Raw genomic sequence first — 10,395 nt, 5'->3', positions numbered from 1 at the left:
TTCACCACTTCAACACTCCACCCATCCTGATCCATCTCCTGCACAACTTCCTCAGTGACAGACGGCAAGCTGTTCGGGTAGGCACAACCACATCACCCTCACTCATCTCCAACACAGGAGCCCCTCAGGGCTACGTGCTTAGCCCTTTCCTCTACACCCTGTACACCAACGACTGCACCAGCCCCTCCCACACCAACACCTTCCTCAAATACTCTGATGACACTGCCATTCTCGCCCTCCTATCAGACAATAACTCTGTATCAGTTTACCACAACACTGTCACTCAATTCACCCAATGGTGCTCACATAACTTCCTCCATCTCAATGTAGCCAAAACAAAATAAATAACAATAGGTAACCCATCTCCCCAGCCCCCCACTCTCATCAACAATGACACAGTAGAAACAGTTGACAGCTTTAAATACCTTGGACTCACTCTGGACAATAAACTCAATTTCTACCAGCACACAACGGGCATTCAAAAAAGGAGCCACCAAAGACTGTATGCCATCCGCAAACTCAAAGGACTCTATGTTGCCCCCCATCTCCTCCTTCTGTTATATCAAAGTATTGTCCAACCCATTCTGCTCTACTGTTCCACCTGCTTCTTTAACATGCTTACTGTCAAAAACCGGGCCAAACTTATACGTGTCACAAATATAGCTGCCAAATTAATTGGTCTCCCCACACCCACACTCTCAGAGCTCAATATAAAGGCCATCTCAAGCATTGCATCCGTAATAGCACAGGACAACACACACCCACTCAACTGCCACTTCACTGTCATGCCCTCTGCACGCAGGTATAGGTCCCTGTTGTGCAGGAGGGCTCGCTACGGCAAAAGCCTGGTGCCTGCAGCCATAGCAGCACTCAATAAAAGGCCAAGATAAATCACCCCCAGTCCTACTCTGTGTAGATGTTTATGCAGATCTGTGTAGATGTTTATTTGTTTCTGTTTATTGTCTGTCGGCGTGCGGCCCACATATGCAATGTACTGTGAAGTGAAGAAAAATTTCCCCTTGGGGACAATAAAATCTAAAGTCTAATCTAAAAAGTCAAGGAGACCGTGCTGTGCAGGCAGCGCTTGATTGGGGGGGGGGGAACAGGTGTACTTGGTAACTGGGTGGGGGATGGTAGGTTAGACCTACCGAGCTATCGTGAACCCCTGCGCAGCTGAAGGGCGCTTAACGCCGTTTGTTTCTTTGCCTTTTTATTTTTGTTTGTTGTTTTTCGTGTGTCGAACGCGCTGGGGTTGCTTCGGCAACTCAATTGCATGTGGGCACACAGAAGACTAGACTTGGAAATAGTTAGGGCAAGGGGGTTTCAGGTAGATGCGGGGCTGCTCTTTGCATTGGAAACCAGTCAAGTTTTAGATAACAATCCTCTGACGTTTGAACAGCTGCTGTATGGGGATGTGTTGGTTGGTATGGAGATGAGTTGGTTGGCTTGGAGATGAGTTGGTTGGTTTGGAGATGAGTTGGTTGGTATGGTAAAGAGTTGGTTGGTATGGTAAAGAATTGGTTGGTATGGTAAAGAGTTGGTCGGTATGGTAAATAGTTGGTTGGTATGGTAAAGAGTTGGTTGGTATGGTAAAGAGTTGGTCGGTATGGTAAAGAGTTGGTCGGAAGGGAGAAGGGGCTGCAACAATTTCCAGTTTATGTATGGTCTGCTGACTGCGAAGCAGCATTTGAAAATGCCAAGCTACTGTTGAGCACGGCGCCCGTCCTGGCTGCGCCTCGGCTTGACCAACCATTTTAAATTCAGGTGGACGCTAGCCAGGTCGGGGCGGGTGCGGTCCTTATGCAAGTGGATGAGGATAACATAGACGGACCCGTTTGTCATTAGTCCAAAAAGTTTAATGAATATGGCCCTGGAAGTGTTGTATGTGTGGGCTGGTACTTCGGGAGTTGGGTTAGTTTAATCATGTAGGGTTAAAAATACTGTTTTCATTAATGCTGTGTTTTGTAGTTGGAATAGTGGCAGAATCCCACATAGGTGGGCTTCTGTCCCAGTAAACACTCTGGCCCAGTTCCCGTGTAGCAATCTAGAGCCTCAATCAAACAACGAATAATCATTCCAAGACCCAATATGGCAATCTGCATATCCAAGGCCAGCTGCCGTGAATGTTGAGCTCGCCCGTGTTTATCTTCTCGGATCCACGGCCCTCCGGTGCAGCAGCCAATCACGTCCGGGGAAAGGCACATCAAAATGAACACAATTAACTAATGGTCAACAAATCACACGCGGGGAAAACACATGATCATTTGCATAAGCATCGTGTAACTGAGGATTTTACCCCATGAGGGCGGGGCGTCAATCCGCAACCGTAACAGTGTGCTGTGCACCTCTTATCACGAGCATGGGGTGTGCCGCGATCCACACTGCAAAGACGCATCAGTGGAAAGGAATGGAATGTTTCATCAGATACCATTCTCTTCACTTCTCTTTTGTACACACACACACACACACACACACACACACACACACACACACACACACACACACACACACACACACACACACACACACACACACACACACACACACACACACACACACACGCACACCACTGACATCAGTTCACTGATCTATGCTGTTCTTGTTGTATTAATGGCACTATGAATATGTTTGTGCAATGCAGGTTAAAAGTTATGTGGCTGTATAAGCAATTGTGTTTTAAAATTAAGTGAAGACATTCCTCCAGTCATAGACAACAGTGTGGTAACAGTGTATGGCCTTTTGCCCTCTGGTTTAATTAAAACATGATTGAATTCATTCATGAATTTGTCTGTCACACACACACACACACACACACACACACACACACACACACACACACACACACACACACACACACACACACACACACACACACACACACACACACACACACACACACACACACGCCACTGACATCAGTTCACTTGCTGTTCTTGCTGTTGTTTTAATTGCACGAATTTGTCTGAATACTGAATATGTTTTTTTTTACACACATAATACAAATAATTTCAACATGTGATCAACAACTCACATGTGTCTTATCTTAGTTACAAGTGTAATTGAATACATGTGTTGGATGATCGAGCTGTTTTTTTTACTTTGAAAGTAAGTTGACATCTGTTTCAAACGTCCCGCTAGTCGGGATGTTTGAAACACACATGCGGGACGAATGAAACACCATATTTAAAAAATAAACTATTGAACTTACTCTTGTTTTTATGCAATATATTGGACAACAAAGTAGTGTACTCGTCATTGCAAAAATGTCATATAATTCCGCATAATATAAATAGGTTAAAATATATTTCTGGCCCGTGCGTAATTGTGCGTAGGCCTAATTGACAAGATGCACATTTCGATTAAAACCCACCTTTCTTATTGTGAACGACTAAATGTACATTAAATTTACTTATTTCCCTGTCTCATGTTTAGGGATACACAGTTGAACATCCTTTTATTTATTTTAAACAAAAACTACCATGTCAACCGGATAACATGACTCCTGTTGCGTTTGAAACAAGTGTTTCAATCGTCCCGACAGCGACTACTGACACTTAAACCTTTTTTACCTCTAAACTTCAAAACTCTGACATTGCACACTTTAACACAGGTTTAAGTACCAATTCATCTGTTGTATATTCATATTATTATGGCATGAAACAAAAAACACAACTATTTATTACAAAAGAACGACCGCAAGAAGGATTTTAGTTGGCGCTCTTGAAAACAGGTTTGGGGGATAACATTTGAACGGTGGGACGTGAAAGCCTTGCGTTGTTTTTGAGGAAATCGCTGTGTTTCAATCGTCCCGTGTTTCAATCGACCCGGATCTCCCCCTTTATTTTACCAGAGGTGGGCAGCAAGTTACCTTGATCAGCGTGATCACACATCACACATGTATGTTGTGTATGTATTGTGTTTTTATGAACACACACACAGAGAAAGAAAGACAGAAATATTGATGGCTTACTGTCGGAGAGAGAGAGAGAGAGAGAGAGAGAGAGAGAGAGAGAGAGAGAGAGGGAGAGAGAGAGGGAGAGGGAGAGGGAGAGGGAGAGGGAGAGGGAGAGGGAGGGGGAGAGAGAGAGAGACTGCCCGCCCGCCCGCCCGCCTTCCCGCCCGCCCGCCCGCCCATGTAAGAGAGAGACACACGCACAAATGTACCTAACAAACTAACCCTAAATAACGGTCCTGTTAATCCGGTCCTGAGCAGGAGCAGTAGGCTACGTTGCAGATAAAATCGGGCCTTATGAACTTGTTTACCGGAAGAAAACAAAAGAAACCATTGTAGCGAGTCGACTACGGGGGAGGTTGCAGTGTTCAGGATGTTGCAAGGGATTCTGGCAGGGGTCTTCCCTATCTGCTTGGACCAATTATCCATATTTTTCATTGCATATAATTTAAATACAGTAAAAAACTGAAAGAGGCAGACACACATGGAGACAAACCCACTGGTTTAATAGTAGGCTAAATGCCGTCTGTGTGATTTCCTGCCACCTCTTTGTGAAGAGGTACACTTTCTCTCACGATATTGCCAACTCACGGCTCAGCTAGAGTTTACTTGAGGACAACTCACGGTTCATGCGAGGACACACCAGCTAGGTTCATGTGATGTCATAAGGGAGCGTATAGAAGTTGGCCACTGCCAAATTACCCCACCTCTCCCCATCTCACCCTCTCCTCCTCCCCCCCTCTCCCCCTCCCCCCTCCTCCTCTCCCTCTCTTCCTCTCCACCTCCTCCGCTCCTCCTCTCCTCCCCCTCCTCCTCCCCCTCCTCCTCCCCCTCTTCCCTCTCCTACCCCTCCTCTCCTCCTGCTCCTCCTCCTCTCCCCCTCTCCTCCTCCTCCTCCAATTCTCCTCTCCTCCTCCCCCTACTCCCAGTCTCCTCCTCCTCCTCCTCTCCCCCTTGCCTTTGGCCAATAGTTCCTTGCCTTCTGCTAGAGGAAGGTTAATCACTTCATGTGTGAGTAATGTGAACAATTCACTTTGGTTGTCATCACATAGAATGAAGTCCCTCTAGTTCTTTGGCATGACAGTAGAGGAAGCCACCCTTTTCCTTGTGCCCTTTCCCCTCTTCTGTCTGGTGGAGGCTTTCAGGCTGGCAGGTAGCCTAAGTATACATCCAAGACGAGCTTTTTACCAGATGAGCAGAGATGCATGGTGCAAATATTCTTTCTCCATGATAGTAAATGCCGTCTGTGTGATTTCCTGCCACCTCCTGGCGAAGAGGGGCACTTCCTCTCATAGAAAGGACATTGCCTTATATAATTAATAGCCTTTTCTAAGAAGTTTATTTATTTTTTATAAATGTTGACACTTGCATTTTCTTTGCCAATGCATAATAGAGTAGTAGCCTACTACGTTGATTGCTAATGCTATCTTGTAACAGTTTCCTTATGAGGTCATAGATGATTGTCCTGTGAGTGAAAAATGTACCAGCCAGGCTGTCTCCAAGGGTTAATGAGGGTCCGTCACCTGATGCACATTTGGAAGATGCTTTATGAGCTCGGCTGAGCGTGAAGATGTATAAGTGCTAATGAGAAAAATAAACCATGCCCAAGGGTTAAAGAGTTCATCGTCTCCGTCCCAACTATTTCTCTCCGAGTGTAACGCATGAGGAAGCTGCCATCCTCAACACGTACCTCAAAAAGGTACAATGCCTCAAAAAGAATTGACTCTAAACGTGTGTGTGTCTTTGCATGAACACACCCTCTCTGCAGTCTTATCTGTGGATCAATTCACAGTCATAGTGGTTTGTTATCAAGTGTGTGCCGTGTACCGTGACAAATGAAATGGAGACAAATTAACATTGACATTTGTAAGGCATTGAATAGCAGGCTAAATGCCGTTTGTGTGATTTCCTGCCAACCTCCTGGTGAAGAGGTGCACTTTCTCTCATAGACAGGACATTGTCTTATATAATTAATAGCCATTTCTTAGAAGTTTATTTATTTTTTATACTTTAAACTTACTCGTTATGATTAAAACAAGCAAGTATTGCTTTTTATAATCATGTAAGGTTCAGCTAGAGTTAACTTGAGGACAACTCACGGTTCATGCGAGGACACACCAGCTAGGTTCATGTGATGTCATAGGTGAGCGTATAGAAGTTATTAGCCTCCTCCTCCTCTTCTTCCTCTCCCCCTCTCCTCCCCCTTTCAACCCCCTTCTCCACCTCCTCCTCTCTCCCTCTCCTCCTCCTCCTCTTCTGCCTCGTCCTCCCCCCTCTCCTCCTCCTCCTCTCCCCCTCCTCCCCCCTCTCCTCCTCCTCCTCTCCCCCTCCTCCTCCTCCCCCTATCCTCTCCTCCTCCTCCTCCTCTCCCCCTCCTCCCCCACCTCCTCCTCCTCCCCCTATCCTCTCCACCTCCTCCTCTCCCCCTCTCCTCCTCCACCCCTCCTCCTCAAATTAACATTTAACTTTGTATGGCATCGGGAGGTTGATCTAAGGACTACAGAAACACACAAAAGTGGTATTAAAGTGTTCATAAAAAAACAACAGGTATTTCAACAAATATATAAACAATGAGGTGCAACAGATGATCTACACTACTACAACCTCCTCTTCCTCTTCTACCTCCACCACCTCCTCCTTCCTCCTCCTCCTCTTGCTCCTGCTCCTCCTTCTGCTGCACCACCTTCTCTTCCTCCTTGTTCTCCACCACCATCCCTTCCTCCTTCTCTTGCTCCTGCTCTTCTTCCTCCACCGCCTCCTCCTTCCTCCTTGTTCTCCTCCTCCTTCCTCCATCCTCCTCATTTCCTCCTCCTCCTCCTCCTCCTCCTCCTCCTCCTCCTCCTCCTCCTCCATCATCAGCTGAGGAAGGCCAGCAGCAGCAGCAGGATGAGGAGGAGGAGGATGAGGAGGAGGAGGACCTCAGCACTCTGCACCCCGGGGCTCTGCTGTACCGCTCGGCGGGCCGGCCCAACTTCCTGGTGATGGCGGACGCCCTGGCCCACGGCGCCGACGTCAACTGGCTGAACGCCGCCAAAGACTCCCGCAGCCCCCTGCTGCAGGCCGTGACCGCGGTGAGGGGGGTGTGTGTGTGTGTGTGTGTGTGTGTGTGTAGGGGGGTTAGTTGATGAGTGTGAGTGAACAAGAGTATGTGGGCGGGAATACGAGTGTGTGTTTGTTTATATGAATGTGTGAATATGAGTTTGTGTGTGTTAATATGAATGAGTGTGAGTGTGTGTGTGTGTGATACGAGTGTGTGTGAGTGTGATGTGTGTATGTCTAAACCTCCACTGGCCCCGTGCTCACCGGCCCCGTCTCCCCAGAACTCCCTGGCGGCGTGTGAGTTCCTGCTGCAGAACGGAGCGAGTGTCAACCAGGCCGACGCCCACGGCAGAGGACCCCTGCACCACGCCACCGTGCTGGGCCACACCGGGTAACACACACACACACACACACACACACACACACACACACACACACACACACACACACACAGATAGCTTTTCTTATTGTGATATACAGTACTTTTTACAGAGACATGCATGTGTAGCTGTGATGTGACGTACCAGACGTATTCTACGGATAGAAATACACATTAAAGCAAATACACTTTCATATATTGATACCCATGAAGACAAACACGTGTAAGCACTCGACAGACTGGCTTTCCAAGCTCAAGGTGAGCCCACATTTAAACCCCCCGTAAGTCAGCAAGAATTTACCTTCAGGCTAGAACCGCCGTTTGAGATAAGATTACTAAGTATTGCAGTAGAATACACAATGGATTTGATTTATTTTTTTATTTTAATTATATATATGACAATGTTTAATGTTACGGTAATTATTTAGGGTTTCATTGCTCAGTAGTTCTTGGGAGCATATATGTTTATTGTAAGTTTAGAAACTGCAGGAAAAAGCCATTTACGTTCTTCCCACAGGATTGAAGACAGACAGTAGAATTAGATGCCATAGGCTAAATCGACAAACTGTTTTGTAAACAACGACAACACACTTAATAATCAAAGCTGAAAACACGAAGTGAAACCACACCCTACTCATCTAGCTAGGATAATTGGTCTCTTTTCAAGGCTAAAAATCAACTTCTCAAAAAATGAAGAAGATAATGAAGAACAGAGCTTTGTAAACATTTATTTTCTCAGACAGAAAATAAATGTGGCAATCTCAAAGATCTCTGTTTCGTTCTTTTTTGTGACACCTATGGGAAGAAAACAGTCCATTGCTACACACACACACACACAAATGAGGGCGGAACAGCCACTGCTAACTGATGGAAAACACGTCACTAGATCCTTGTGATTTGCATGCATGGCAGGAATTTCACCCCCAACACCAAGTTCATTACATTCATAATACTGCCAATGCAAGTGCAATTTGGCTAATAGATACTGACTCAGCTGACAGTGATTTACATGAACCTCTTCGGCGTTCTTCGAGATTGCCTTGTCAACGTAGATATTTCTTTCAGGTGGGTGGTGGACGGTAAGCATTCATATTTCCAACCTCAATTCAAGATCTTTTAAGGTCATTTTCTTTTTTGTACACCCACACAAACCCAAAGAGCGACCTTTGACCCCTGCGTGTCGCCCCGGCAGGCTGGTGTGTCTGTTCCTGAAGAGGGGCGCCGACTACAATGCCAAGGACAAGTACCAGAAGGACCCCATCGGCATCGCCGTGGAGAACGCCAACGCCGACATCGTCACCCTGTGAGTCCTGAGGGAACCCCTTTTATAAACCACGGGGACCCATTGAAAGGACAAATGACGCAGAGTAACAGCATTGATATGTGAGGCTGTAACCGAGTCCTGTACCTCTCCCCCCCCCCCCCCCGCAGGCTGCGCATCGCCAAGATGTACAAGGAGATGCGGGAGACGGAGGGAGGGTTCGGCCAATCAGGTCACTCCAGGGAGCAGGGCTGGGGGGGCTCTGGGGGGGGGGCGGGACACGTGGCGGGGACAACCAGGCGGAACCTGCAGGCCCTGAAGAACCATATCAGCGGGTGGGCTCTGGGGGGCGCCGACTGATGGGGGGGCCACTATAGGACTGTTTTTGAATCCCAAACGGCCTCCGCGACGGCCGCCACACTTTAAAGTTCTCAGAAGGGAAAGGGTGCAATGTTGTTGTTGTACAGTTGTCTGTCGTGAGTGAGAAACGAGTGTCGTTTGTGCAAGTGTGTCGCGTTACAAACTGAAAGTGCTGTGAATGTGAGCGAGAGCTACTACAGAGCTGGTCTTTAGCTTGGAAGATGTTAGGGTGCATCCAGATCCAGATTGAATGAATGTACGATTATGTTCTGTTTGGGGTGTTTTTTATGTTACTTTTTCCATGCAACATTTGCAAGGGAATCGGCAGGCCTTTCTCCTGAGCTATGAGCACTCAAACAAAGTTTTGTAGAAGCCATGAAAGAGAGGGAGGGAGAGAGATAAAGGGTACATTGTATAATATACAAGGCGCAATATTTAATGTTTGCACAGAAAGAACAAACAGAATAGAATTTTCAGATAAGAGTAGAGTTTATTTTTGTTCAGTGGGTTTTGAATGGCTTTTTAAAGGTGCTTTTACATTTTATTCCTCTTCTTAATGCCTGGTGATCTTTAGCACAAGGTCTCAGTCAGTCCTTCGTGATGATGATGATGATGACCATGATGGTGTCCATGACTGGGATGACAAAAGCTGTCGTATTTGTCTTTAAAACGCTATTCTGTGAATAGCTGATTGGGTTGTTAGTAGTTGATCCATTGGACCTATTACCAATCAATCAGTTTGTATTTGTTTACCATGCTGAGCACTGCCTCTTTGTTTCTGTTGTTTTGAAGTTTTTTAACAAAGCGAAGGGCTTCCGTTTTAGTTTGGTATTGAACAGAGTTGTATCATATGAACTTCTCCTTGCCTTGCTATACATCCATTCTTCCATTGTGGCCCTGTATTAATTGTTTTTGTTTGTTTTTTGTGCGTGTGTGTGCATGTACGCATGTGTGATGCATAAACAGCAGTGCAGAGCTGAAGAAGGTGCCTGACTCGGACAAAGTATTTCTGTCGTTGGGTAAACAACGACAATGTGTTCGCTTTTGTCTGGTCTCAGAAGAACACATGTTCCCTACTGCTGGTCAGTGGACCATGTCGCTGTGCTTTTTAATTGTGTGTGTGTGTGTGTGTGTGTGTGTGTGTGTGTGTGTGTGTGTGTGTGTGTGTGTGTGTGTGTGTGTGTGTGTGTGTGTGTGTGTGTGTGTGTGTGTGTGTGTGTCCTTGCACCCGTTGTGCCTTTGTCCCACTGTCCGCTGAGATGTCCGACTGGTCTCAAGCGCTTGTGCATTGCGCCCCCTGCTGTACCCAAAGAGGTAATGTTGCATGTGCATGTCAACGTTGTGTGCATGCGTTACATTTCTGTGCGTCTTTGTTTGGTTGTGTCGATTGTTTATTTCCTTTTT

General features: G+C 46.4%; 1 protein-coding gene across 1 annotated transcript; it reads left to right on the top strand.

The window, feature by feature from the left end:
• Positions 1 to 2: 2 nt before the first annotated feature.
• On the top strand, positions 3 to 8,991 carry LOC130370511 (arf-GAP with coiled-coil, ANK repeat and PH domain-containing protein 1-like). Its single transcript, XM_056576254.1, has 5 exons — positions 3 to 77; positions 6,812 to 7,023; positions 7,273 to 7,382; positions 8,563 to 8,673; positions 8,802 to 8,991. Exons 2-5 carry the CDS (start codon positions 6,934 to 6,936, stop codon positions 8,989 to 8,991), a joined length of 501 nt encoding a protein of 166 aa, XP_056432229.1. The 5' UTR covers positions 3 to 77; positions 6,812 to 6,933.
• The last annotated feature ends 1,404 nt before the right edge of the window (positions 8,992 to 10,395 follow it).

Source organism: Gadus chalcogrammus, chromosome 17, assembly GCF_026213295.1.
Source record: "Gadus chalcogrammus isolate NIFS_2021 chromosome 17, NIFS_Gcha_1.0, whole genome shotgun sequence".
Taxonomy (NCBI): domain Eukaryota; kingdom Metazoa; phylum Chordata; class Actinopteri; order Gadiformes; family Gadidae; genus Gadus; species Gadus chalcogrammus.
This window is presented reverse-complemented; position numbering and strand designations above follow the sequence as displayed.